Source organism: Phyllostomus hastatus, unplaced genomic scaffold (genome assembly GCF_019186645.2).
Source record: "Phyllostomus hastatus isolate PE091 unplaced genomic scaffold, TTU_PhHast_1.1 phas_scaffold_46, whole genome shotgun sequence".
Lineage (NCBI taxonomy): Eukaryota > Metazoa > Chordata > Mammalia > Chiroptera > Phyllostomidae > Phyllostomus > Phyllostomus hastatus.
In genome coordinates, this window is record NW_025334032.1 from 38,785,171 (window position 1) to 38,812,956 (window position 27,786).

The 27,786-nt window shown below is 48.1% G+C and overlaps 2 protein-coding genes and 1 long non-coding RNA gene across 4 annotated transcripts; 2 read left to right on the forward strand and 1 right to left on the reverse strand.

Moving 5' to 3' along the window:
- Window positions 1–4,115: 4,115 nt before the first annotated feature.
- Window positions 4,116–7,430, forward strand: LOC123807436 (ferritin light chain-like). The gene is made up of 3 exons (XM_045821254.1): window positions 4,116–4,238; window positions 6,212–6,399; window positions 6,995–7,430. Exons 1-3 carry the CDS (start codon window positions 4,116–4,118, stop codon window positions 7,428–7,430), a joined length of 747 nt encoding a protein of 248 aa, XP_045677210.1.
- An 8,775-nt stretch (window positions 7,431–16,205) lies between these two features.
- On the reverse strand, window positions 16,206–19,561 carry LOC123807662 (CDKN2A interacting protein). 2 transcript variants are annotated; one of them, XM_045821704.1, is made up of 3 exons: window positions 19,079–19,561; window positions 18,488–18,618; window positions 16,206–18,057 (listed from the first exon to the last, which is right to left on the reverse strand). In XM_045821704.1, exons 1-3 carry the CDS (start codon window positions 19,348–19,350, stop codon window positions 16,706–16,708), a joined length of 1,755 nt encoding a protein of 584 aa, XP_045677660.1. In that variant the 5' UTR covers window positions 19,351–19,561; the 3' UTR covers window positions 16,206–16,705. The 2 variants fall into 2 exon arrangements, with proteins under 2 accessions (XP_045677660.1, XP_045677661.1); XM_045821705.1 differs by having other exon boundaries at window positions 17,923–18,057; window positions 18,519–18,618.
- Window positions 19,562–19,853: 292 nt separating this feature from the next.
- Window positions 19,854–22,072, forward strand: LOC123807673. The gene is made up of 3 exons (XR_006783684.1): window positions 19,854–20,274; window positions 21,114–21,216; window positions 21,911–22,072. It is a non-coding gene; the product is annotated as an uncharacterized LOC123807673 (long non-coding RNA).
- Window positions 22,073–27,786: the final 5,714 nt, after the last annotated feature.

Below are 27,786 nucleotides of genomic sequence, written 5' to 3' on the forward strand. Positions count from 1 at the left end.
CTGGAACTCGGCATATTTCCTGGGGTCATATCCTTGACCCACCCATATTTAAGCTCTAGCAAGATACCAAGTGGATGGGAGGTGTCTGGCTTCCACCGGACGGACCTTTAGAAGAGAAACAACATTGGCTATTTGTCCCTGAAGGTACTGTCTATGTGTCAGAACATTTACCTGCTTGTTTTTCCACCTCACCTGACACTCTAACTTTCAGGTGGTATGCACATACCTTTGACAGTAAGGAGTCTCAGGCTAATGTCTCCTTAATAGGAGCCATAGGCTTTAAAAGAGAAAGCGATGGAGACCATGACAGCCCCCCGGGTGTACCCCTTTGTAAAACTAAGACAAAACCGACTGAGTCTGTTACTTGGTCAGTGTTTAGAGATCAACTGGCCTCGCTCATTGATACTCCTAACACCCCATTAACAGCTGCAAACTGCCAAGTGGAAAGTACACTAGAGTGGGTTCCACCACTGTCCCTGCCGAACCTTGTACTATGTACAGTAGTCTGGGGTAGTACAGTGGGGGGGCTGGGGCCCCTATTATAAGAGTCACTTCCCCGAATCACACCAGCCCTTGGCATACTAACGCTTGGGAAACGGGACTCCCTTTCAAAGAATGCCTCCTGGGGCGTCTTCAATATACAGAAGAGGCAAGGTCCAGAAAAGGCTATCCTGTTTTAGAGAATGTTAGCAATCACTGGGTGACCAGGTGTACTTCTCACCCTTATCTTTTCCTAGCCGTCCCAGGGACGCCTCATCTGACCTATGATAATGATTCTATGATACATAGTCTTACACTTACCCGGCTCTATCTATGCCAACTGTCTTACCCACACTAATGTTACTCAACTCAATCTCACTGGTTTTTGTAGTTTGCAGACAAACAGAAGTGTGGCTACCAGTTAATGTTACCCGTGAATGGGAAGATCCAGGAGGCCTAACCGCCCTCAGCCATGCTCTCAAGTGAGGGTGTGGTGCTTCCTAGGGACTCGCATAGTTTGCATTGTTTCTGCTATCATAGCTGCCTCTGCTGCAGTGCTACCACCGGTCTGGTTGAGTCCGTCCAAACCGCTCACGCTGTTGATGTCCTCCTTGCCAATACAACTCAAGAAATGATCCAACAAACACATATTGACCAGGAGATTCTTGCCAGGCTCTCAGCCATAGAGTCTGCAGTGATATGGCTGGGAAAACAACAGGATGCTCTTGTCACTCGTCAACAACTCCCTTGTGGCCCAGGCCTCTCTGAGCTGTGTGTCACCCCCCCCTGCAGTGGAACTCCAGTCGCACTCATGGGAGGAGGTCTGACATCACTTGCGAGGGGCCTTTTCCACTAATCTCAGGGGACAAATCAATCATCTCCAGCTTGGGCTACATCAACAGCTCCAGGACACGAAACGATTTACTGAACAGAAGGTCTTTCAGACCCTGTGTGACAACTTACAATAGCTCAATCCAAAAACTTGGTTTGAAGGACTAAATTTGTGTGTCGGGGTCATGGGGGCTACGAGATGCCTCCTGATCATTGTCTTTTGTGCTTTAAGATGTATATATGTTGGGAACTGCCCTGCCTGGTTTCAGGAGCTGTAACCCCGCCAACAGGCAAAAAGGCCCCACGGCTAGAGGACCTTGGGACCATAAGCCACTAAGGAGACAAAACTTATCCTCCCAGCAGGGAGCAGCCTTTGTCCCTTTTACCTCACCCTGCTTGGCCCCTGGAGGATGGCTGGATAGTCAATGACGGGTAAGATTCCTCAAGGAAGGAACAACCTAAGACAGGCACAGTCGGGAAGGGGCCATCAGGGAAAGACTTAGGGGATTATGGAGGAGGGACAAAAGACCCTCACCCCTTGGCTTTATCATAGCCTGAGTCCTCATTCTGCCTGTAAAAAGTCTCCTAATCTCTTGGCTACCTTGTTTCTCCCGCCTGGTTCAGGTGTGAAAAAATGGCCAAAGGGTGGTGCAGCCCTGTGCCAGGACGGCAGTTTCCAGGAGCAATCAGACCTGAAAAAGAATGCATTAAATCTTGTGAAAACTGCTTTATTAAGAACGCCCTCAATTTCAATGTTGAGGGTATAAGCACAAAATAAGTTTGATTCCCCAGGTTTTATGGCTGGTTGGCGTCACCCTGTCTACCAGACTCTGACTCAAAAGGACCCCTGGGATCCCAGAAATGTTACCTGTAAACCATACCCCCTTTCTTTGATATTCATCCCTATGTAAGCTAAACTCAATAAAAGTTCACTGACAAAGAGCCTCAAGACTTCCTCTGAGAGATTGGTCAGCCCTTTCTCCCCAAGCAGATCATGTCTTGGTAGATTTACGCTCATCCACAGCAGCCAGGAGAGCTCTGTTGGATGGAGCTCCATGTATATACAAATTGTTTTCCAGAGACCATATACCCAAGAAGCAAGTAGCAGGCTTTATCAGACTTAACCACTGCATCTGCCGTAATAAGAAAGAGGGAGATGCTGGGGACCACTTTGTGTGGGATCGGAGACTGGAGCCCCACGTAAGCGAGACCTCAGAAAGAAGCCTGGAAGACTTGGTTGGGAAGCTGGGAATGCAGGAGGCAGGCATGACCTGGTGCTAGCACCAAGGGTTCCCGTGGGAAATCAGGCCTGAAAAACGCATTGTGTCCTTTGAAGCTTGCCCTGATTTGTATAGCCCTGTTGGTATAAACCAGATGTTTAAGTTCAAAGCATAGGGAGTGAACTCCTGAGCTCAAGAACAGTGCCTTAACAACCATCTGGTGTCAGCGTGTCTAACAGACCCTCACCTGAGACAGATCTCTGTGTTCCTTCAGTCATCTATAAATAATACTGTTTTCTGTAGCTGTGGCCTTTGGACATTGATTGATGAGCTATGCGTGTATGCTGTGTCCCCCCACACATACCAATCTCAAAAGCCGTTTTGGAGAACGGTTCAGGGCATTCCCCACTAGATTATCTCCAGCCCCTTTCTCTCCAGATAGATTGTGTCTGGGCCAGCTCATTTCATGTGGGATGGGGTTCTCGCCACTTCCCTTTTCTTTTTCCTAGTTGTCATGGGCAGTGCACAACTGACCCCACCTAAGGACACCCTGCTGGGATGTCTCCTCAAGAACTTGAAGGCTTTGGGACTTACCGACTCAAGCCCAAGCACCTGACTTTCCGTTGCAATGCAGCCTGGCCTCAGTACAAGCTGGGTGACCGGGAGATCTGGCCCACAGATGGATCTTTGAACAATAACACTGTTCTCCAGCTTGACCTCTTGTCACCGTCTTGAAAAATGGTTCGAAGTCCCTTATGTTCAGGTCCTTTTTGAACTGTCGCCATCCTGATCTTTGTCCTGTCAAATGCTCCTCCCTCCTGCCTCCTTAGCTCCTCCCTCTTCCCAGGACTGGGATGATGTTGCCCTCTGGGCCTCGGCACCCCCTCTCCCTGCTGTCCCTCTCCCCCTTCCTTGGATCAACCGCAAACACACCCTCTGTCTCTTCCCCCTACCTCTCCACCTCCAGTCTTCCTCTCTTCCCTCCCTAGGTGGTGCCCCTCCCAGCCGTGCCTTTCAGGGCCCCTCTAGCCCAGCCACTCACTTTCCCCTTAGTGAGATTGCTCGACCGAGGGCAGTATTTGAGCCCACATGCCTTTCTCTGGATCAGAGTTCTCCCAAAGTGAAGCCAGCTTGACAGTTTTGCTGCTAACCCAGCTAGATTTGCAAAGGAATTGGCTATCACCGTCTCCTATGACCTCTTACGGTGAGATATTCCCATCATTTTTCCCACATGCATGCACTAATGCAGAGGGGTGAGGCCACACTGGGGCCAAGGCGAGGGAATACAGGGGTGACCTGAAGTGGAGACAACCCAATACTTACGTTCCTGGCGCCCAGCTGTCCCCGACCAAGATCCCATTGGACTGTCAGGCAGGCGTCCTTGACCGAGGTGGTAGGACCACAGGCTTCCCTGCATTTTGGGGGGTAAGAAGCAGGCCACAACTAGGCCCATCAGCTATGATACACGTAAGGACGTCGCTCAGGGTGCAGGTGAGGACCCTGCTTTTTTCCTGTCCAGACTCAGGGGCTCTTGGCCTCTGCACCAATTTCCATCCCGACTAGGGAAGGTGATCTACCCTTGCGATGCACTTCGTTACCCAGTCGGCCTCCGATGTTCGGCTGGGACTCCAAAAGCTAGGAAAGGGCCCTCGGACCCCGCAATCAGAATTCGACGTGGATTTCAAGGGGTTTAGCAGTAGCGTTGAGGTAGGTGGGGGGAGAAGAGACAGTGGGACCAGCAATGGTCCTGGGAGCAGCAGGTTTCCAAAGGACGACCTCAGCAACAGAGGGGGCTCTTCAGGTCCAGGGAGGCACGCACCCAAGGCCCCCCCCCCAAAAAAAGAAACAATGACAGCTTTCATTGGCACCGGGGCCCTGGCATGCTTTCACTGCAAACAGGAGGGTCACTAGAGCGAGGACTGCCTTGAGGAAAAGCAGCGTCCTCGGACTGTGCCCACGTTGCAAGGAGGTGGGGCACTGGAAGGAGGAGTGCTCTCTCGAGGAGGGGGACTAGGCCCCCCTTCGGGAACCGGCAGGCACCCTTGGAGGGCTCCCTCTGGACCCACGGAACTCGGTCTCCCCCGCACTGCGGACTGACGGCTCACCATCCACATCATTTCACGCCCCCTGGCCGCCTTCCTTGGACCTTTAGGAACTCCCTCAATCTCAACATCTCTTCTGATACACGCCCCCTGAGGTCTCGGACGCAACGCTGCCCGAGGTTCGGAACACTGGCGTCCCTGGGAAGGCGCGTCCCACACAACCCGCCACTGTCCCCATGAAGGATCCCACAGGTCTCCCTTGCCCTTGGTGGTATCCACCCAAGACAGAGGACCCCCGGGGTCTTAAGCCCCTCAGTACCAAGTTTCCCCCTTCTGGCCTGCTGCGACCCACAGACTCTCCCTACAGCACCTCTGTCCTGCTCGTCAAGAAGGCAGACGCGTGCACGGTTTAGCCCAGGACCTGCGCATGCTCAGTGAGGCCATCACCCCTCCGTCCTGTGGTTCGCTACCCCTGCACCCTCCTCAGCACCATTCCCCCCAACACGCACGTGTTCACGGTCCTAGACCCCAAGGACGCCTTCTTCACCGTCACTCTCTCACCGGGGCCTCCAGACATCCCTGCCTTTCCTTGGGCTGCCCAACACACGGCGCTCCCAACAACTGACGTGGACCTTGCCCCCACGGGGGTTCCAGGACAGCGCTCCCACCCCCCATCTTTTTGGATGAGCCGTAGCTCAGGACCCAGCCGCTCTCTTACTCCCTGGCGGCCCTCGCCTCCAGGGTGTGGGTGACTCACTCAGCCCTAACCTCGGACTCCCCCCGCTAGCATGCACCGAGCAAACAGAAGCTATCTCAGGTCCCCCCCACCAAAGCGCCCATCAGTCAGCACCCTGTCGCCTGCCTGGGCTTCGTCCTCTCACCCGGACGGCGTGCCACTGCAGCACGGCATAAGAAACTTACTGCCTCCTTGTCACCACCTCACATAAAAAGGGAACTTAGAGTTTTTCTAGGGTTCACTGGATACTTCCATATCTGGATTCCAAAATATAGCCTCATAGCAAAGCCGCTCTCTGAGGCACTACAGGATCCAGAACAAGAGCCCTTAGATGGGAAGACGCCTCTGTACCGGGCTATTAATGCCCTTTAGGAAGCTCTTCTCTCTGCTCCTGCTCTCGCCTCGCCTGACCTTGAAAGGCCTCTCCGTCTCTACGTGTATGAGAGGGAGCCACTGCACTAGGGGTTCTCGAGCAAACATACTACCCGAATTTAGGACCATAGCATATTTTTTAAAGATTTATTTTATTTATTTATTTTTAGAGAGGGAAGGGAAGGAGAAAGGGAGAGAGAAACATCAATGTGCGGTTGCTGGGGGCCAGGGTCTGCAACCCAGGCATGTGCCCTGACTGGGAATCGAACCTGCGACACTTTGGTTCGCAGCCCACGCCCAATCCACTGAGCTACGCCAGCCAGGGCTCACAGCATATTTTTCCAAAACCTTAGACAATCCTGCCAGAGACTGGCCTCCTTGTCTCCTGGCCCTAGCCACGACGGCTCTCCTCGAACCTGAGTCTAGCAGACTCACATGTGCCCGGCCCACCCAAGTCCCACCCGCGTCAGGGAGCTGGCGTCCCTAACAGCAGAGCCTGCCATGTCCTCACCTCCAGCCACATTACTCAGTATCAGACCTTACTCCTGAACAGCTCCTCGGCCACGCTCCTGCCCTACACGGCCCTGAACTCAGCCATGTTTCTTCCAGACTCCCGACGGCCTCCCCTTGAGCACTCTTGCACTGTGGTCCTAGAACAGACCACCACAGTTCATGCTGACCTCTTCGATACTTCCCTGTCCTTGCCTGATCACAGCTGGTTCGTAGACAGCAGCAGTGATGTAACTCAATGGACAAAAGAGGGCAGGATACGCAGCAGTCACTACCACTCACACAATTGAAAGCTCCCCCTCAGGACCCAACACCTCGGCCCAGAAAGCTGAACTTAGCACCCTTATTGGGGCCCTACAACTAGGAAGGGGCCTAAAAATCAACATGGACACTGCTTCCAAATCTGCCGATCACAGTCTGCATTCTCTTGCCGCCGTCTGGAGAGACCGGGGCCTCCTCCCCACGCGGGGATCCTCCATCAAGCATGCCAGCCTAATCCTCCTAATCCTCGGACTCAGTGACAGGCGGCTGTTACTCATTGTGGGCACATCGCTGCGCGCAGCCCGCTGGGGCCGGAGGGAACTACAGAGCAGAGAGGGAGGCCGAGCTAGCGGCCTCTTGCCTTTCCGGCCACACGGGCTCTCTGCCTGCCTTCCCTATCAGGACCGACACCTAGCCACACTGAAGACACACTCAACTGGGGACACCTGGGAGGGAGGGACCTCCGCTTATACGGGAAGGGAATTTTCCCCTAGCTCCAGGAGGCCTCCGTCTTACAAGATCTACATAATTCCCTCATACAGGGAATTCACCGACCTCTCTCTGGGCTTCTGTTTCGACCAGGGCGCCGGGGCTCTGCAGGGCGTGGGCCACGTCTTCCGAGAGAAGCGTGAGGGCTCTGAGCGTCTCTTAAAGCTGCAGAACCAGCATGGTGGCCGTCTTCTTCTCCAGGACGTGGCAGAGCCTTCCCAAGATGAGTGGGGTAAAACTCAGGACGCCATGGAAGCAGCCTTGGCCTTGGAGAAGACCCTGAACCAGGCCCTTTTGGATCTGCATGCCCTGGCTTCTACCCGCACAGACCCTCAGCTCTGTGACTTCCTGGAGAACCATTTCCTGGACGAGGTGGTGAAGCTCCTCAAGGAGATGGGCGACCACCTGACTGACATCCGCAGGCTGGGCGGCCCCCAGGCTGGGATGGGAGAGGACCTCTTCGAGAGACTCACCCTCAAGCACGACTAGGAACCTTTGGAGCCCAGGGGCCTTCCGGGGGCCCCTCTGCAATTCCCTGGTGTCTGGCTTTCGCCCGAGCCTGATAACCCTGAAACCCCACCCTGGGACCCTCTCCCATGCATTGGACCAAATGGAAACAATAAAGCTTTTTGCAGCCAAAAAAAAAAAAAAAGGAAAGAAATTTTCTTTCTTTTTTAAAAAGATTTTATTTATTTTTTTTTTTAGAGAGGGAAGGGAGGAAGAGAGAGAGAGAGAGAAACATCAATGTGCGGTTGCTGGGGGCCGTGGCCTGCAACCCAGGCATGTGTCCTGACTGGGAATCGAACCTGCGACACTTTGGTTCACAGCCTGCATTCAATCCACTGAGCTGTGCCAGCCAGGGCGAAAGAAAGAAATTTTCAAACACAAAAATAGAGGTAACAGTACAATGAATCCTAAGGTACTCTTCACCTGACTTGAGCATTTATCACTGTATGGCCAGTTTTATTTCATCTATGACCCCCTTACCCTTGGTGGATTGTCATCATTTTATCTGTAAATACTTTAGTATGAAAGGATAAAAGATAATTTTAAAAACATCTACAATGCCATTATTCTATCAAAAATATTACTACCCTTTAATATCCAGACATTCGAATTTCCCCACTGTCTCACTAATCACTTTGTACACTTAGTTTGTTCAACAGCATCCGAGCCACTCCCACACTTTGCATTTCGTTAGTGAGGTCTTGTCTAGCCCAGTAAGAGGCAGCTCATCCCCTATTTATTCGGTGAAGCAGCTAGTAGTGTTTTCTAAGAAAGATATCTGAATGGTTGAAAAGCACTGTTAAAAATAGGGGGACATTCAAGAAAATCACTTTAAACACAATCTAATTGAAAGGTCACCAGTTGCTAGATCACTTAGAAACATAATTGTACCTAACGCGACTACATAAACCCTTAAAAGATCTGGGGCTTTGTATTTAGAGTATACATTGTTCTAGAAGGTCTAGGGGAGCATTTTAAATGGTACTGAAAAAAACCTAACACTTAATTCATTAGTACAACAGGTAATTTAAAAAACAAACTGCATTTCCATTGAGCTCAGTTTTAAAGCGTTTAATTGCGTTATTGTGTAAGTAGTATACTCCAATTGTAGGCGGAAAATACAGATAGCGCTAAAATGAAGCTTTTCAAAAATTACTACAGACTGGAGATACCTCTTCACAGTGTAAGTATACCTCCAAGATGAAATCCCATTTTAGTTTTTTGCTTTAAGGACACTGGCTAGGATTAAAGGACAAAGTTAAGATAACGCCAAGTGCTCAAAATAGAACATTGGATTTCTGTGCAATGCCAGCCTGTACACTTAGTGTATGAGGGAAACAATGCAGATTTGCAGTTGGGTATACAGTCAGTCCTACTGTGGTTATGGTGCTGTTGGCATTGAGAATGACTACGAACAGCAAAATGTGATCCTAAGACGTTTAATGAGGGGACTGAATGACGGTGACTGTAGTCAAGAGAAAATTCACTATAATAAAATTTTCCGACAGCCAAGAAGGAAAACCCATATTATCTACTTCGGTTATCCCAGAGAGAGAAAAAAATAAACACAAGGTATACTTTGCATATTGCTGACCAGAAAAACATTCCGTTTTCCCTGGATAGTTACCATAGTTACATGAGCTGTTTATAACTTCCAGAGGAGGAACTAGGTCACAATATTGAAGGAGTTTGAATTATGCAATTATGTTCCCTAAAAGCAGGGGAGAGGGTTTAAAATTTAGGGAAGAAAGATGTACGTTCAAAGTTCAACCTCTTGTCCAATTTTGCTGCTGAAACTTAAACGTGTGTCAAAAATTCAATAAATTGTTCAGCCTGCACAAATAATGTAATGACTAGATCCGTAAGTGTGTTAAAGAGATGCCAACACATTGTGGATACCACTGTATCTTAGTGGGCTATCTTACCTTAAAACGGTTTTACAGGTAATCGGTGAACCCGACAGCAGCCTAGCATCTTGAAGTAGCCAAGCCATATGTAAACTGAAGCTTTGACCTCTGTGAAAGCTTGAGATTAAAGTTTAGCTCAATGCCTGTCAGATGCTACCCTTAATTTTAGGACTTTTCCTGTTGATTTCGTCAGATGGATACACAAGAGCGGTAGGGAGAGAAGATACTGAAAGCTGCGGAGGCATAGACTTTACCCTTCCTTAAAATTATGTTCTTTTTTGTTGCTGTTTTCCTAGCAACCTCGCAAATAGGTGATTTTATGCAGGAACCCTGCACAGTGCTCAACCAACAGAGGTCAGGTGAGGGAAAAGAAGGAAAAATAATGCATTTCAGGCTTGCACGATTTCAGGTATTTTCCATCTCATGATCACTTTAGACTCAGTCATTTTATAGCTAAAAGACATCTTAGATCAATGATTTCCCCAAAGGAAGAGAAGGCACGCAGCAGGCAGCCTTACGGAGTGGCTGGGCAAGCCACCGCTGCTGATGGTGGTTTAATTTATAACAACTGTGAAGCTGGGGAAGGGGTTGAGGAACTGTATTATAGGTTCACTCTAGACCAGCTGTATTTTACAGGTGATAGTTAATACCGGGACCCAGAGAAGTTCCAGCAACTTGCCTGAGGTCACATACCAAGTCATGAAGTAAGTGCATACCTAGCAACTTAAGAGTAAAACAAATATTAGTTCATCAGAGTTACTGGCTGATAAGCATTGGAAAGGGAAAAAGTACCCATAGCAAAAAACAAAACCACCCAAAAAACAAAAACCTAAGAACTTGAAATATATACAATTACTTTTTTGGAGAAGTTTTGCAGCAAGTTTGACAAAAGTACCTCTAAAGGAAAATTAGGATTTCCTGAACAATAATATGTAGAACCGCACAAGATTAAAAGTCTGAAGGCGGAGAAGACTGATGCCCCAGCCTGACATCCCAGCCTGAACGGCCGCAGAGCCAGTTCTTCCAGCTCCACCCCTTTGTTCTGTGCGGGCCTCCTGTGGGTCAGGCGAGGCCAGCCACGGGCTTTCAGAGTCCAGGATTCCAGCGCTAATCCCATCCCTCACACACACATCCAGGAAAAAGTTTAACCAAAATCTGGGCGTCCTCGTGGCCCACGCAAGTTGTTACACAAAATTAACAACCACAAATATAAAAAATATATATTTTTTTAAAAAGAAAAAAGAATACACTATTATACAATGTTTCCAAATGATTGATTGTGCATACTATTCTCAAATTCAGTTGATTATCTTCTGTATTTGCCTTTGAACACTTAAAAATGTTTTGAAAGTGGTAGACTAATGAAATAAAGATCATTTTTTGAAATACATAAAATTGGGATTTTTTAAAGAGAATCCTTGACTTTGGAATTATACATATTACCTGTAGTGAAACACGGTTATGTTCCTCACGAACATTTCCCTTTGACCTCTTTAGGACACTTGCACTGAAATTTTAGGTATTTAATGTGGTTTTTTAAATGCCACGGATGGATTTCATTGTTATGGCTATGAAGAATATACAATCAACGTTTTAATAATTAGATGTGGCCTTTGGCTACTCACCCAACTATACCTGAGAGCTATACATTTGAGATGTGTTCTTCTCGGCAGTGAGAAGCCGGTATTTAACACGTGTGACGTTGGGCAGGTGACGATGAGTAAATGAAGTTGGCCGTGGAGCACGGATTTCACAGCTATTCCCACGCCCTGTAGCTTCATTACGGCCACGTTGCAATTCTACTCCCTCTCCTATGCCTCCAAAAAAGTCTGGAAACACTCAGCAGCTTATTTGCTATTGCAGCTGAGATTTTACTTCTAAATATTTCTTGACCCTTAAGTCTTTCTTATTTAAGGCTACCTGGAGTAGCAGGAGGCTCTCATTAGACTTTGAGGATTGCATGGCAGAGACTACTTGTCATCTGACGGCACTGAAAGGATCAGTCTGACGGCAATGATTGAACTGCACTGCACAACTCATTTTTAAGCTCTACCACCTTTTACGCAGTAGCTCGCTCAGAAGCAAGGCAGTGGGCACTCGTCATTGATGAAGTTCAAAAGCCTCCACTTCAAAGGTAGTTTCATTTGAAAAACAAATGGAGGCGGCAGCAGCGGTGAATTCAGGCCTCTCTGTGGCAGGCAGGGACCCGAAGGGTGTCCCCGTCCTAATCCTTAGAGCCTGTGAATGTGTTACATGACAAAGGAGAATTAATGTCACAGACAGAACTGATAAAGCTGGTCAGATGTTGTTGAAATAGGGAGATTATCCATGGACCCCAATGCAGTCCGTCACCGGGGTCCCTGTAAGGAGAAAAGGGAGGCAGGAAAAGTGTCGGAAGGGAAGAGGCAGGGTCAGAAAGAGAGATGTGATGCAGCAGGACCAGTGCGAGGCAGTCCGAGGCCGCGCCCCCCACCGCTAGCTTTGCAGACGGACGGAGAGGGGCACGAGCCACGAAACGCAGCAGCCTCTGGAGGCGGGAGAAGAGAAGCAAGCAGATTCTCCTGAGCTTCCAGAGGGCAACACAGCGCGGCCGATAAATCAATTTGAGCCCAGGGAGACCTACATTGGATCTAACCTACAGATTTGTATTCAACCCCATTAAATTCGTGGTAATTTGTTATAGCAGCAATAGAAAATCAATATGCTGTTGATGTTTTAGGTTGTCTGCGGTAGGTAGAGGCTCAGAAGGGAAGTTTGGCTTTGGTGCCTGGTGGCATGGATTCCCCTAAAATAAAAAGGGATGGAATTTTGAATTCTAAAAACCCAGCAAAGTCAACAAAAAATCCAAAGATCTGTTTCCTGGGAACAGAGCTGGGCTGACCTGATACTACTTCCTATTCATCCCTTTCCCCTTCTTTACCTGGATGCAGATCCAAAGGGGTCAGCAATTTGCGTTTTTCACTGTCCTCCCAGAACCGACTCCCGCTGAAATTTATAGGATGTCTGACTGCTGAAGTTCTATCTTCCCTGGTTCCAGAGAGAAAAACCCTTAAAATCTTTACTCATTTATGGTAGCTCACATCAGCAAAAGGCGACCACCAAGAAAAAAATTAGTGGAGCAAAGAAACAGACGGAAACCGAGCAAGCAAAGATGGGTTTCCGTCAAACACACCGAAGCACAACCTGATGTAAGAAAAGAGACATTACCTGCAGGAGAGACCACAAAGCAGTCAGTTTGTTTTACTCCATACCTGAGCTGGCATCATTCTTTATCTGCCTGGTTCTTGAAATTTCCCCCCAGGTTGGTTGAGAAAAAGAAAATCCTTAACCTAACCCAAGCAGCCTTACTTCACCTGATCATTTGATTTTACACTATTGTCTTGAAATAATTCTCCATATAGAACAATGTTGGAAAAAGGAATTTGCTACCAAGTGACCCCAAGCATCAAAAAATAACTTTAGCATAGGCTGCCCCCAAGTTTCTAGACTTTATAAGCTATCCATGCTTCTCAGAACGGCCAATGTTTATTTCAAATTACATTTTTCTAGTACATTTACCCGTCCAGCAAGCACTCTCAGGGATTCCAATACTTGGAGGGACATCACTCATTGTAACAATGATGTTCTATTCCATGTGAACGGCGCCCCCTGCTGTTGTGCACCTCAATGGCTCTGTATTAAGGCTCTGATGACTTGGCTATTTCTTACTTATTTGTTTTTGTCTCTTGAAACCTCCTACAGAGTGATGCATTATTTGCAGCTGCAGCAACCCGGGAAAACCCATCAAATGAAAATTGTCATTACTTCCACCACGGCATCTCTGACAGAGGTGAAGTTCATGCTGTAAAGCAGAGGTCAGAGCCCACATCTCGAATCCCTGCTTCTTCTTCGCACGTCTCAAAACCTACCAGGGCTGGATGAGTGGATCTTCACTTACTTGCTACCCCTGGTAGGGACTTCTGTAAAGTCCCATCATCCTTCTCTCCTTTTCTTACGAGCCATAATAGTGGAATGACAGCAACGAATGTGAATTACAGGGAAAATGAGTATATTCAAAGTAGAATTTATTTCATGTACATTTCTCATTAATTGCATTCAGAATTTTGAAACACACGGACAGAAAGGTGCACATGCTTTACCCCATACTGGTTTCCAAACTGCAGGTTACTGAGCATGTGTTTAACTCCCTCATGAAGCAAGTTCCGCCAGCACAGGGCACGTGGCTAAGATAAACTAGAAAGGCCTAAATAGACCTCCGTTAGCTTTGCTTTCATGAGAACCATCTTTTCCTTAGCTAGTGTAGAAAAATATTTAACAAATAATCAAATGGTAAAGAACAATGAGGATCATTTGTTTCAACTATTGACTATATCTGATTACATCATTGCCTCTGCAAATTGTCCCTTTCCGTTCTACAAATAGAAATGTTCTAGAAAATATTTTCCAATGATTATTTCAGTTACGTATTTGAGCAGTTTCCTTTCAAGTTTACTTCTTTAGAAACACCCTAAATAAAATTTCTCAAATTTTCCTCAGTGTTATTACACTTATTTTCTGGAACATTGGAAACAAGTATCACTGAACAGCATGTCTCATTGGTGTTCACACTCAATGGCTCAAATTAGAACCAAGCCATTAATCCCAACTCACCTCACGGGGTTTGGAGGCTTAAGTAAGACATGTAAATCATCAACCTATTGCAGGGATCTAGTAAATGGTAGCTGTTCACATGGTGAGTTCTTGCAGGGCTGATAGTTCTATTTTTTGACCTCAGTAAATGTTTGTGGGCATTGAATTAGTAACTATTGGACTTGATATATAAATGGACCCAAAAATTTGGGTTAAAAGCACGATACCATTCTTCAAAGTCAAGTTTCTAACTGTACCATTAAACAAAAACAAATTCTGATTTTTAGCACTGTCAAGAAAAATCAGTCTCAGGACATCACCTGGCCTCACTGATTTTTAAAAATTCTTTCTCCCATCTTAATAATCTAACTTCAATTGCACTCATATGGGATAATTCCCTGGTTAACTATTTAGGTCATACAAGTTCTAAGGAGAAACATTTAATAAACAGAGCTATCAACATGACTCATTTCGAGGAAATGAGGGTTTGGGAAGATGTTGTGGACACTAACAATAAACTTGTTGAAAACCAGTCTTAGGTGAAGTATCAGAAATTTTAGCATTCGGAGAAGTGAGAATGGTAAACAATGCAACATAGTAAAAGCTTGGGCTGGGGAATCCGGGTTGAAATCGATCTTGGACCAAACCCCTTTTCAGTTTCTTCCATCTGAAAAGTGGGCCAAATGAGAATAGCTAGCCCGAAGGCTGTGAGGAAGTCAGAACACATACACGAGCAGTTAATAAACTAAGGTAATCTGCACTACAGTGGGCACTTTAAATGTATCATTTTGTCCATGCTCTCTGAGGCAGCTGTTAGTCCTACTTTATAGATGAAGTCAAAGGTTCACTTCCCAGAAGGAGCCTAGATTCTCAAGAACAGGATTCCAAAACTTGTTTTCTACTGCACTATACTATCTTGAATTACAAAATATGCACTTTTCTTAAATCATGAATTCTTTAAAATCTGGTTATTTTATAAGCTTTTAGTAAGTTTATAGCATATAAATGTTTACAAGTTAAACAATATTTGTTTTTATACTAAGCAGCTTCCTCCAATTCTACCACACCCAAATGTTACTAGAATTTAAAATATTTTCAGTAACTTTTTTAACTTGAAACAAGCCAATTTAGGAAGTCACCAAACTACCAAATTAGATATATTATAGAAATCTACCCTTTGTAGCATTGGGCTGGCCTTTCTGGCAACCACTGTGACACACTCCAAAGCTAAGGAAAGCCAGCTAATTAAAAGTGCTTTGACACGTTCACGTCACTGCTCCTCACAGCCCGCTTCCAGAACGCGGACATCCCTCTGACATCTAACACCCTCACGTTAGTAATTTCTAAAGGTTATCTGCTGAAGTCAAACAACTCTTGGTTTCAAGTATATAAGGTATCCTGGTCTATTTCTAGAATATAAAATAGAAATAACTCCTACATACTTCAACTGTGCTACGCGCATTCGGTTTTCCTAGTCTAATACAACTGGCGTATGAGAAAGGTCATTTCTTGATTTCTCTCTGTACATTAACCCCAGCACGGCTCAGGGTGCGGCATCCTGAAAGCCAGAAGAAAAGCCGCAACGATAACAAACATTGGGCCCGAGTCTGAAGAAAAATGAAACAGAATATACTGTGGTCAAGTAATACAGTCAGAATCACCAAAGACAAAAACAGGATTCCATTGCATTACGAATAAGCATAATTCAATTGAACAGGCTCATGAAAGAGCTGAGCGTGGCTCTCTATTCATTCCAGTATTTTTTAAAGATGTGTACACAGAAAAACCACGCGGTTCTAGATTTGCAAACTGCACCTTCTTCTCTAGTTGTGTAGAAAATCAGCTATGAAAAATGACGAGGTTCTAATTTATGATGACCAGTAGTGGGACACTTACTTGCAGGAATTGGTTCTGCCTTAAGGGAGGAAAAAAAACACAACTTCTTGAAAAGGTAAAATAGCTTAAAGCATTTAATATCTAAACAAATCAATCTGTTAATAGCAGTAGTCACAAAATATGCTTAATATAGAAACCCACATTTATGTCTTTTAAGAAAAAGTGTAAATTGTATTTTACCTCAAAACATAAATTATTAACCCACTTAAAGAATCTGCAGCGGTCAAAATCATGGTGAATTTTAAACAACTTCAGAATAAAATAACCTTAAGTACTTTATACTGCTTTGTATCAAAAAAATGTTTACAACTTCTCATAAAAATAGTCTGAGGCAACTATTTTTTCTTTTATTCTTTAACAGACATGTTCAACATTATGGGCAACATTCTTAAAACCTTAAGCTTCAGACTTTCAGTCACGTAAATACTATGGTCCCCTTTGCTTGATGCGGGAGGATGATTTCACTAGGGAAAAAAAGCATGGCAGACAACCCAATACATTTTCATCAAATCAACAGTAGTACAAAAGTTTTAAGTCTCTATAGAACTACACATCGTACCTAATGTATCATTAAAAATAGAAGACAGTATTTTCTTGAGCAAATAGAACAGCATACTGTGATGCTGTTAATGCATATCTTTTAATGTGTACTGCCATTCATTAATTAATTATTTACAAGTTCTACTGTGTGAGGACGAGAATGTAAATTTTCTGCAAAACTGGAAAAAAGCAATATAAAAGTTGTGAAAGCCCGTGTTTACATTATACAAAAGCCAGTTTTTTCTCTGACAATACCAGATACTGTATAGTGTTATTTTGCACATATTATAGCAATTCTTGAGGATGCTTTAATGCTGGAGGTAAGTTTACAGGCCTTGACTCTTCATCAAGGAGCACTAGGTCTTCTATTTCACTGCCTCTGTATTTCCTTTTACATATTTTTACCACCACCTTTTTCTTGAGAAATAACTTCAATGCTTCTCTTGATGCAACTGCCTTTGCATTTTCTTTGCTTTTTCCACAGCCAGTGCCCAAATACACAGACTTGCACCTCAATTCACAAACAATACTTTCTTGAGAGCTCTTATTCTGAGGCAGATCTGCCAGTTCTTTTAGTGGGACGAAAAACACATCCAGGGTAGCTTTCAGAGCCTCAATGGCTGCATTTAAGAGCTCGCCATGATTAACATTGGGACTAAAGCCCCCGACAGCTACCAACTTCCACGCCACCGTTTTATAGAGTCTGTTGAAAAAAGGTTGCTTCTGTTTCACATCTTCATTGGTTAACTTGCAACACGAGAATTTGACAGACGTTTCGCTTGGCTGGGAAGTACTTTTAGAAGGCAACTGGGATGTGCTAGTCTGGGAACTACTCTTAGATGCCAGCTGGGACATGCCTGCTAAGGAAGTGCTTTTAGAAACCAGAGATCCACTGGTCTGGGGGCTGCTCTTGGAGGCTAACAGTGACGCAGCCACCTGCGAGGTGCTTTTGGAAGTCAGCACTGATGTATTTGCTAACGTGCTGCTCTTGGGAGTTAGTAAGGATGTGCCTGACGAGGAACTGGTTTTAGAAACTGATGACGTAACACTGGCCTCTGAACTGGTTTTGGAAGTTAACCCAATGGAAGCTGTCTCTGAACTAGGTTTAGAAGACAACAGTGGCAACTCTACCTCTGAGCTTCCTGAGGAGCCCAACAAGGGCACCTCGATCTCTGAGATGCTGGGAGAAGCTGAGGCTGAAGAGCCTTCCAAAGCACTCTTTTTAGGTGATCCGCTTGGTTGACTGGCATCTGCGGGTGGGGTCACATGACTATTCACACTGGATTTCAACAGCGCAGAGACCAAGGATGCGGACCCTCGTTTCTCTGGGGCTTCCGGTTCAGAAGCTTTCCCAGACCCTGCCGTTGTTACCTGAGAAGAAATGCTGCTGCTGCTTTGGCTGGAAACAGATGGCTCTCCGTCGGCCGTGGAGCTACTCTGACTCGAAGTGCCCGAGCTCCGCGTGGAGCTCCCGCCACTCTCCGACTTGGCAGAGGACCCCGCACACGCCGGGCTGTTTTCCTGCTGAGCTGACGCACGTTCTGGTTTGGCAGAAGTTTTTGCGTGATCTTCTTGCTCAACTGCAGAACTGTTTTTTCCTTCTACAACTCGTTTTTTCGTTGGCTCTTCTACCCCTTCTAAAAAGAAGGAAAACACAACGTATGTGACTAAGTCGACCTCGTACACATCAGCTGAAAATTTACAGAACATATATTCATTAAAATAAAGGCACAAGGCAAAAATATTTCAGGATCAGCAGTTTCTTAAAAACGTGCGGAATAGCTTCATTAATTTCTTAAAACAGCATGGAGTAACATCATTAATTTCTAGTATTAAAAAAAATCAAAAGCATAGACATTTGACACTTCAAAATCTAAAGTGGTTAAAGGAAACTATGAAATTCAGAGCCTAGAAACACAGACACATAAATCAGGTTTAACGTTTCAACGCGATTAACATTACAGAAATCTCAGGTCTTTTAAAAAAGTAAGTCATAACAGTAATTCCTAATTTTATCAAACTTATGCTCTAAGCTCCTATGTATGTTCACATCTATGATCTGCTAACCATTGCTACTTGATATCCCTCTTTTCTTCACCTTGGCAACCAGTTCGTCTCGTGTTGTATGGATTGGAGCATCTGTCACTTTGATGCCTTCAGCCATACTAAGTATTTTATCCATAACTTTTTGAGGGTACCTGGAAGAGAAGGAAAAGCCACTCTCAAGAAGTGTTTGCTCTAAGTCACCCTTTCTGGCGCGCGCCAACAGGCCCCGGGAACGGCGTTTCCTGGTTGCAAGGAAGAAAGGGCACCAACCGCCAGGAGCTGGTTCCCGGAACCCCAGCCCCGAGTGCCCCCCAGTCTGGGGGGGAGGGGGGGGCGAGGTCCCCGCGTGTCAACCTTAATAAACTCCGCGTCCGTCCGCCAGGGCGCCGCCGGCCCCCAGCTCCACCGGGAGACCCCGACCCGGCCCGGGGGCGCCGCCAGGCCGCGCACCCAGTCGGCTTCCGGCAGAGACGCCCTGCTCACCCTAAAGGGCAGCCGGGCCCGCGGGTTCCCGCGCCGCGCCGCTTCCCCTCCCCGCGGACGGCTCCGGGCCGCCGTCCCCGGGCCGCACACAAAGCCCGCGGGGCCGCCGCCAGGCGCCCCCTCACTCACCGGCACCCGAGGAAGACGTGGTTGGCCCAGGCCATGGAAAAGGAGATGAGCTGCTGCAGCTGCCGGCTGCGGCGCCCGCCCTCGGCGTCGGCAGCGTCCTCCGGGTCAGCGGAGGCATCGCCGCCGGCGGGGGCCAGGTCCCCGGCGTTGCGGAGCAGAAACTCCCGGCGGTGGCGCCAGTGTTTGTCAGTCTCGCCGTCGCAGCGCAGCGCCTCCACCCAGGCGGCCACTCGCGGGTTCTGGCTCAGGTACTCCGACACCTCCTGCGCCATGTTGGGCCTGCGGGGTCGCGGAGGCCGCGAGCGGACGCTGCACCGGGAAGGACGCGGGTGCGCCGGGCGAGCGGCCCTGTCACTGCGGCCTGCACCGGCGGGCCCCCGGAGAACGCCCCTCAGGAGGCCCAGACCCCAAACAACAGCGCCCGGAGCAGCTGCACCGCCCACTTCCGCCCGCCGCCGGCTCCTTCCCTTTTATAACCTCGCCGCCGCCGAGCGCCGGTGCGTCCTTCCGGCGGGGCTCTCCCAGAACGCTTCGCGGCGCGCTGGCTGCCGCGACGCTGCGGCCGCGGCGGGAGGCCGGGTCGGGAGGAGGGGCCGGGCGGGAGGGGGAGGCGGTGCTCGCACCCCCGCCCCTGGAGGGCGTGCCGCAAGTGGATTCCCGGGGCGCCGCGCACCTCGGAACCGTCCCTGGCGTTCTGGCTCGGCTTTGTGACGCCGCAGGCTCGGCCGCCGCCCTCCCCTCCGGGTTCGCTTTGGCGCCCGGAGTCCTGGGAGGGAGGCGGGGCCGCGGGGCGGAGGGCGGCCGGGCAAAGTCCTCTTCGGCCGCCGCGGCGCCCCGGGGGCCGTGCGTCTCCGACCGGGACGCTGGTTTTGAGCGGAGCCAAAAGAAAAGCTCGCCTCCATCTTTTGATTGTGTCGGACACAGTTTGGAGCGCCGTTTGAATGTAGACCAGCGAAGCATTTTGAGGCGCTCTCGGTGGCTGCGCGTTTAGGAATGTGTGGGAGCATGGTACTAGTGATAATAGAGATAATAAAGTTTAACGATTAACCCGGATCGATACTGCCCTGCGGAACACAGTCTTTGACACTCGCCCTCGTCCTGCAGGGTCGGGTTCGGTGCGCCTTCCTCGTTCCGCCCCGCAAGCCTGCTGCCTCCCGGGGTGGATTTTGGTCGGTGACAACGCCCCGCAGAGGAAGGTCTGCCTCTGTCGTATTTCCTTTAACAATAACCCCCAGCCGGTCACCTAGCCCGGAGTCGGTGTAGAAAAGTGCCTGTTTATCTCCACCGCCCCAAACCTTTCCTTTTAGAGCTATTTTTTTCTTGCATTTTTTACCACTTTAGAATGCCCCCACTTACATTTACTGCCAGCCTTGTTATTATATTTTTCCAATTTCATATACAGGGTCTGGCAGAAGTAATGCCTGCTTGAGTGTGGTTGGTAGGGTAATAATATGGCTGTAGTAATTTACAGTTTTCATTTGAACATGTCACCTAAACTGCCATATGGTGTGCTTGAGTGTGGTATTGCTATGTTACAGAATTTCATGCTTATGATGTAATAAATATTTGGTAATTTAAAACATTATTTGTGGCAGCCCCTGTATATGATTAATAAGCTAAAATAGGTGATATAATAATGATAAATTATGAAATAAAAGGTCCTGTCATTCAATATGGATGTGATTTTAAAATGCTTGAATCAGAATAATCAAGAAAAAAATCGCTTAGATGAGATTCACAGTTTTAAAAAGCCATGTAATTTATACAGGGTGAGGCAAAAGTAGGCTTACAGTTCTTATGGAAAATAATACATTAATTAAGAATATATACAAGAATAAACTGTTACATGTACTCACAAATGTGAATGTAGTTTTGCCCTACCCTGTATACTTTCTGGACTTATCAAAATTCAGCTATTAGGTGAAAATAACATTGTCTACTTTGCTGCTCTGCCCAAAGAAACTTAATACAAATTTAGGCACAAAGGAATTTTGAAGTTTGGATATTTGCATCCAGTTTTGCTCTTCTTTTCCAGGAAAATTGCTGAAACTTTGGAGGGATGAAAGGATGCAGAAATCCCATAATTTAAAACACTGGAAAATTTTATGGTCTTTGCTTCCATGAGTTCTTTGGCAAGGGTGAGTTAGCAAGTAAAAGAATCTGTGATTACATACCTAGATAATATTTGTGCATTTTAAACCAAGAATGTTCTCGGTTTTTTGTTGTTGTTGTTGCCCTGTAGGTAGCCTTCCACATGGGCTTCTGTGCCTTGAAGGGGGAGAAATGGAGCCTGAACGTCAAATTATCTTGTAGTTGTAATAAGAGCAATGTGGCCTTCAGGTTTTTATTAGCTCAAGTTGTTACTAGAAAGGAGCAGGTACTTGACAAAAAAGGATACATGTGTTTATTTTTTTTTCATTCCTATAAAGTTGACTTTGCATATAAAGATCGAGGGCATAGACCATGGACCACAACGTTGGGGAGAATAGCATTTACGTAATATTTTTGAAAGCCTTCTCATCAGAAGGGGACCGATTTCTAAGTTCCCATCTGGCCTGGAGCAATTCGGAGAGAAAAGATGAAAAGCTACCTTGTGAAAATCCACGTCGGGGGTGGTGAGGGAGGGAGGTGTTGGCTGTGCCCGGACCGTTTTGTTTTACATTAAGCCTCAACGTAAATCAACGTCAGTGCATTTGTTTGCTGCTGTGCGAGTGAAATAAGAGTGTGATGTTGTCTTTCATGGGGGTTAGTTTCTAAGATCAACATGTAAAGGAAAGTCAGACATGATTCCACAGCCCAGGCAGACCTTATATGATTGCGCTTGGTCGGCAGGTACTGCATTTTCATTAACGCCAAGGCAGGGTGCTCCACCACCAAAAAGATTACAACTTGCTGAAGGCTCAGATGATGGCTGGCATTCTTTAGCACGAAGTATTTCTTCGTGAAGGTACGTACATTGGTGTAAACATAACTTTTATGTGTACTGGGAAACCAAAAAATTCATGTGACTCCCTTTTTTTGTGGTATTGTCATGGAAACAAACTCCCCCACACCCACCGCCCGCCTGTCACCATATTCAGGACTGTGGCTCTCCGTGCCAGAATTTGGTAAAAAGGAGAGGAATTAACTAAAAGTTATACAGGTTCGGAATAATGGCGGAATTGTATCTGCTTCATTGTGGCGGTCTGGAACCAAACCCGCAACATCTCAGAGGTGTGTCTGTGCCTTCTTTCCTCGTGGCACAGCGATCCCCTCGATTTTAGAAAGCCGCCTCAGTGCCTGCTGATGTGAGGATGCAGAGAACTACGGACTTTCTCTACGGGTTCACCGATTCTAGTTTGGTTAGTTTCAGTTGCAGGGACAAAAACTATGACTTAAAATAGCTTTTGCTGGAACAAAAAGGGAATTTATTGGCTGTTACCGACAGTCCAGGGAGGAGACTGTGGGCTCCAGACACTCAAAAATACGCTGTCATGTGGAAACTTTTCTCTTCCCCTCTGCGCTTTCACTGTGTTAGTTTCCATTCTGGGCAAGCTCCTCCTACGTGGTGGCTCCCCCCACGTGGGTTCCTAGTAGCCCACGGCGTATGTCCTCCGTCAGAATTTACTTATCCTGAGAGTTTCTGCCAATGTCACAAGGTTCTGTTAAGAATCCATTGGGTCTGTTGGGTCATATACGTAATGTCTTAAATAAACATTCTAAACAAGTATTCTGATTGTACAGAGCTGAGCCATGCACGGGTGCACCCTAACGATGGTAAACCCTCTGTGTAGGGCCCACCCTGCACAAGGAAAATCACAAACTCAGTCAATCAAAGAACTTGCAGATCAAGGAAATGGAGGTGACAGCCAGGGGAACAGAAGAGTCACCACTACCAGGAAAGATGATGGGAAGTGGTTTCACGTGACACAAGACAATTTCGTGGGAGACCCTGGTATCAGGATGGCTTCTTTCTGTCCGCATTGTAGCCAAACTGCTGACATCTTTTGATAACACTTCTTACATTCCCTCAGTCACAGGAAGAACCTTCCTGAAGACAGTGCTGTCTCTTTAGGCTTCGTGTTCCTCCGAACGCGAATGAGATGACATATGCACTTTCCGTCCCTTCGTGAAAATCTTTACCTGCGCCCGACCCCAGAATGGGGGTGGGGTGAGGTTAAACTTTGGAGAAAGGTACAGACAGAGATCAGGGAAGAGTTATTATTTGAGGAAGTACTGTTTAAGTTCCCATAAAATAACAGCTTGATTCTGGCTCTTCAGAATCTTGGAAAGTTAGAGCTGGAAAGGGGACCTTAAGACTATGTTTGTATTACAGATGAGGCAACTGAGGTCAGAGCAGTTAAATGATTGCCTAAGGTCAATTGGTTAATGTAAAAGGAAAAATAATAAACAAAAAAAAAACCAAAAAAAGAAAAAAAGAAACCAAGTCATGTAGTTTACTGACTTCTGGTGTAGAATTTTTCTTTGGTGAAGTTTAATGAATCAGCAATTTTTATTAACTCACAAGGTGTAGTGGCTGCAAAAGAAATGGGAACTGAGCTAAAACTAAGATTGCAACAGTAATAATCCACTTGATTATTGGGTAATTTGGAAACCAGGGTAGGCAATTTGTGTTTCTTTGTACCTAGGCTCCAGCACACAAATGTGTAATTGGATAACCACAGAACCAACTCCAAATGGTCCTGTCCTGTTTAACAAGGTGCTGAGCTGCTTTCAGAGACAACAGACCACACCCTCATTTTGGGCAGCTGACGCACACACAAATGAGAGAACTTTGACCTCCAGCTGCACCCAAAACCAAGATCTTGCCACCCCTCTCCCCCTCCTACACACACATGCAGACCCAGAGGACCAGGACACGACCTTCAGGAGCAGAGAGTCCGTTGCTCAGGAAGATCTGGTGTTGACACCCCTTTACCATAAATAGCCAAGTTCCAAGTTCCTTCAGTTTAGAACTTCCCCCACCAGCACTTCTGTATATCTGTTCCCTAACCCCTTAAACCCTTAATCTAGCCCTGGGCAAGTAGTTTAGTTAGAGTTTCATTCTAATACACCAATGGTGTGGGTTCAATCCCCAGTCAGGGCACAAGCAAGAGTCAACCAATGAATGCATCAGTACGCGGAACACCAGATCAAGGTTGCGCTCGCTCGCTCTCTCTCACTCATCAATAAATTAAAAATATGTGTATAATGGGGGAAAATAAAGCAGAGGGATAGAAGAGAGTTTGGCTAAGTGGTCTAAACATTTAGAATGTGCCAGACACCTTTGATAGGTGACCAAAGGCAACATTTGAAAAACCCCCTCTTCTCTTCTCCCCTCCTATGCAACTGTCGGTTGAATAGGATGAGTTTCCAAAAACCTCAGTTAATTTTAAGGAAGAAAACAAAGTAAGTGCTTTTCTTCTCACCAGGGAAGGCAGTTTTGATGTTAAACACCCCGTGGGTAGCAGTAACACTGTGCAGTTAATGTAAAGATGGAAACAGAAGAAGTGTTCCAGTTCTCAGGACAGAAGCCAGTTTTAAACACTTCACTGACGCAGCGCTGCCAGGCCCACGGCGGGGCGGGGCGGGGGGGGTGATAATGGCTCCTCCTGACCAGACAACACCCAAGGGGCAGGGTGAGGCCTAGCCACCCACCCTCAGCGGAGCTCCCTCCCCCGCCTATCAGCGAAGGCGCTTTGTCTCTATTTCCTGAAAGAAGCATCAGGGCGCAGCGCAATCCAATTACTGTTACAGCGCCGAGTCCCGTGGAAATGAATTCAGGAGCTTACCCCATTGATTTCAGCCCGGCTCGGCTCGTGTGGGAGAATTGATTCCACGGGGCTTTGATTCAGAGTGAGGCGTGTGGGGGATCTTTACTCACAGGTGTTTTTCTGAGCTGGAGCTTAAGAGGATCAGAATGCTCCTATTATCACTGCCGTATGAAACTAGCATTGGGAAATAGGGAAGGAAAAAAAACATAGTCCTATTAGCTCCAGAGCCACAAATTTGCCCATTATTGTGGGGACATCCGATGGCCAGGTTCAGAAAACACGTGGGTGGCAGCGGACATTAGTAGCAGGCTTCGGCTTAGTGCTGCGGGGTAGCTGGGAGTGTGGGGACTCAGCAGGCACAGTAGCTGCCTCAGTGGCTTCGGGTCACAGGACTGTGGCCCGACAAGACTGTGGCCCAAGTGTCACTTTCGGTTGTCTTCAAAGGCAGAGATCATAATGCTCTAGTTATTGGCTCTGAGAGAGGAGATGTCCTAAATAGTATCTCCATTAAAAAAAAAACCATCAGGGAGTTACTTCCGTTCTCTTCTGGCATCCCAGACTCAAGGGATGCTGCTGGCAGACCCCCAGGGACCACTGAGGCGGCTTCCTGGTTTGGGGGCTTTGGACCGGTTAGAAAGTGGAGCCCACTCAGCGGTGCCCACCTTGTCTCCAGGCCGGCATTTTTTTTCTCTCCAGTCCTGGTTTCCAGAAGAGAAAAGTTAGCAACTAGCCAACCTGGAGTGCGGAGTCAGACACAAAGAAGCCATCTGCCCCGGGGCACGTTGGGAATTCACGGTGCCCAAGAAGGAGGGAGAAAGTGGGGAGCAAACCCACCCAGGGCACGTGGCCCAGAGCAAGCAGCGCGTCCCTTTGAAGGGGCACCAGCCACCCCATGTGTGGTGTCTTTCCTGAGCGCTTGGTGCAGAGGGCTCCCACGGCCCTGAAACCCCACAGCTGAGCCTGGGAGCCCCGCGGGGAGAGGACAGGGCTGCCGGGAACTCGACTGCAGTCCCCTCCCTGCGGGGGAGTGGCACATTCAGGGACTGCGTTCTTACCGTCATGCTTGAGACTTTTCTTAAGTGAGAAGCAGGGCTTGAACATATGAAAGGGAATTCTTATAAAGGAGACACGGCAAAACAGTAGGGCCGAGTGTTCGGGTATTGGAATCCTCACGAGAGAAAAGCAGTCTGGAAGTATAAGGTCCATTATTCCACTGATTTTGTTGCAGAATACCGTGCATGACATTACATCAGCTTGTATCGCATTAGGCCATTTTTTCGCTGGGTGCAGTGATCTCTCTCCCAGCGCAGCTGGGCGCGAACTTCAGTGGCCTCGGACGTTAATGCAGTTTTTCTGGGAACTCCGACACATTCCTGGCCGTAGCATTCGCTCTTGGGTGTTTCAGTTTCCCCCAGGGTTCAGGAGAGACTTTCATCCCGTCCCCGTGCGCCCGGCTCTTGCCTGGAGTCCGCAGGAAGCTGCTGATGGTGCTGGACTTCGGTTCTTTATCAGCTTCCATCAGTCTGTTTCCCACGCCGCTTCCGTGCCTCCTTTGAAGACTCGGGAACTTCCCGTGGCAGCCAGTGCCAGACGGGGTAAGGGGCCCTGGAGCAGGAGCAGAGGCCTCCCTCAGAAGCACAGGCTGGGGCCCCTCGTCCCTCCTGGCCTCTCTCACAGTCTGGATTCACCTGGGGGAGGGCAGTGGGGGCAGCAGCAAGGGGAAGAGCTTCGTATTCCTGGAGGATGGCACTGGAGTCTCCTCAATAGGACAAAAGCCACTTCCTCGGGCTCTCTGTCCGGGAGGTGGCTGGACTCCCAAGCATGAGTGACCCTCATTGTTGGAGGAGCCTTCATCCCCAGGACTAGGAAATTATCTGCGCCTGAAGGCACAGAGGCTCCGGGAGCCCACGACACAGGACAGACCAGACCACGGCTACCACTGGACCCTGCACCCAACGATGACATGGGAACATGCTACAACCCCCCGAAACACCCTGCTCTACAACCCCCCCCACCCACCCATAAAGGCTCAGCCCTGACCCCTCAGGGCTGGGGCTGGTGCCATGCACATCTCCAAACCCCAGCCCTTTCCCTCCCTCGGGGAAGGAAAAATGAACCCTTGACTCTCTGCGCCTTCGCCTCTCTGTGAATTCTCTCACAGCCCGTGTCACCGACCCCCCCAACACCCTAGACTAGGTCCTGAGCCCCCTGAGGAGTCAGTGGAACCTCAAGCCTGCGCCTGGGGGCAGAGAAAGCCACCTTTCCAGACCGCAGGCTTTCGGACCCCCGGGGCTCCGCCCCGCCCACGCAGAAAGGCTCCTGAGACTGTGTGCCTTTCCTCTCCTGGCCCTCGGGGCCCAGGGCAGCCTGGCCCCCTGCTAAGGCACCAGGTTGCAGAGGCTCTGGCCTCACAGGGGAGTTCTGAGGACAGGCCACCACTATCCTTTTGGATGCCCTCGAGACAGTCACCTTGGGGCTGCAGCCTGTGGCCACAGGAGGCGGCTTTGACGGAAAGGAACCCACTAGTGTGTGGCGTCCGATGACAAGGAGCGAAGAAAGAAGAGCCAGACCTGTTTCTGCATCTGGAACCTGGAGAGCCTGGGCCGGAGGACCGCGGGGCTCCCTCTCTCTGACGCTGCGGGTGTGTCTAGGTGTGACTTTGCTGGCGGCAGGTGGGATCTGTTGGGGCCCGGAGGGTAACTAACGCAGGGATTATTGGCTTTGCTCTGGCATTTCACTCACCCCGAGGCGGCCTGTGTCCTTGAATTCCCATGAGGCCGGCCAATCTGGAGCCCAGACCACCAGCTGCCTCCTTCACGGAGGTCTCACAGGCTGAGCCACTGTCCCCTGCCCGCGTCACCGCAGGGCCAGGTAGCAGGCAGCTGGGGCCAGAGCCTGTCTCTCGGGTCCTCACGCACTACCCCGGAACCTGCCCCGCCTGCTCACCCTGCCGTG

What these genes read in the sequence shown, in the direction of transcription:
- LOC123807662 (XM_045821704.1), bottom strand. Translation starts at nt 19,350, where the DNA reads ATGGCGCAGGAGGTGTCGGAGTACCTGAGCCAGAACCCGCGAGTGGCC. An exon ending in CACGTCTTCCTCGGGTGCCG is followed by an intron (nt 18,619 to 19,078) that starts GTGAGTGAGGGG and finishes CTTCTCTTCCAG; the next exon opens with GTACCCTCAAAAAGTTATGG. An exon ending in AGGGATATCAAGTAGCAATG is followed by an intron (nt 18,058 to 18,487) that starts GTTAGCAGATCA and finishes CCTTCTTTTTAG; the next exon opens with AAGGGGTAGAAGAGCCAACG.
- LOC123807436 (XM_045821254.1), top strand. Translation starts at nt 4,116, where the DNA reads ATGCACTTCGTTACCCAGTCGGCCTCCGATGTTCGGCTGGGACTCCAA. An exon ending in GGTTTAGCAGTAGCGTTGAG is followed by an intron (nt 4,239 to 6,211) that starts GTAGGTGGGGGG and finishes CACATTACTCAG; the next exon opens with TATCAGACCTTACTCCTGAA. An exon ending in TCCTTGCCTGATCACAGCTG is followed by an intron (nt 6,400 to 6,994) that starts GTTCGTAGACAG and finishes TCCCTCATACAG; the next exon opens with GGAATTCACCGACCTCTCTC.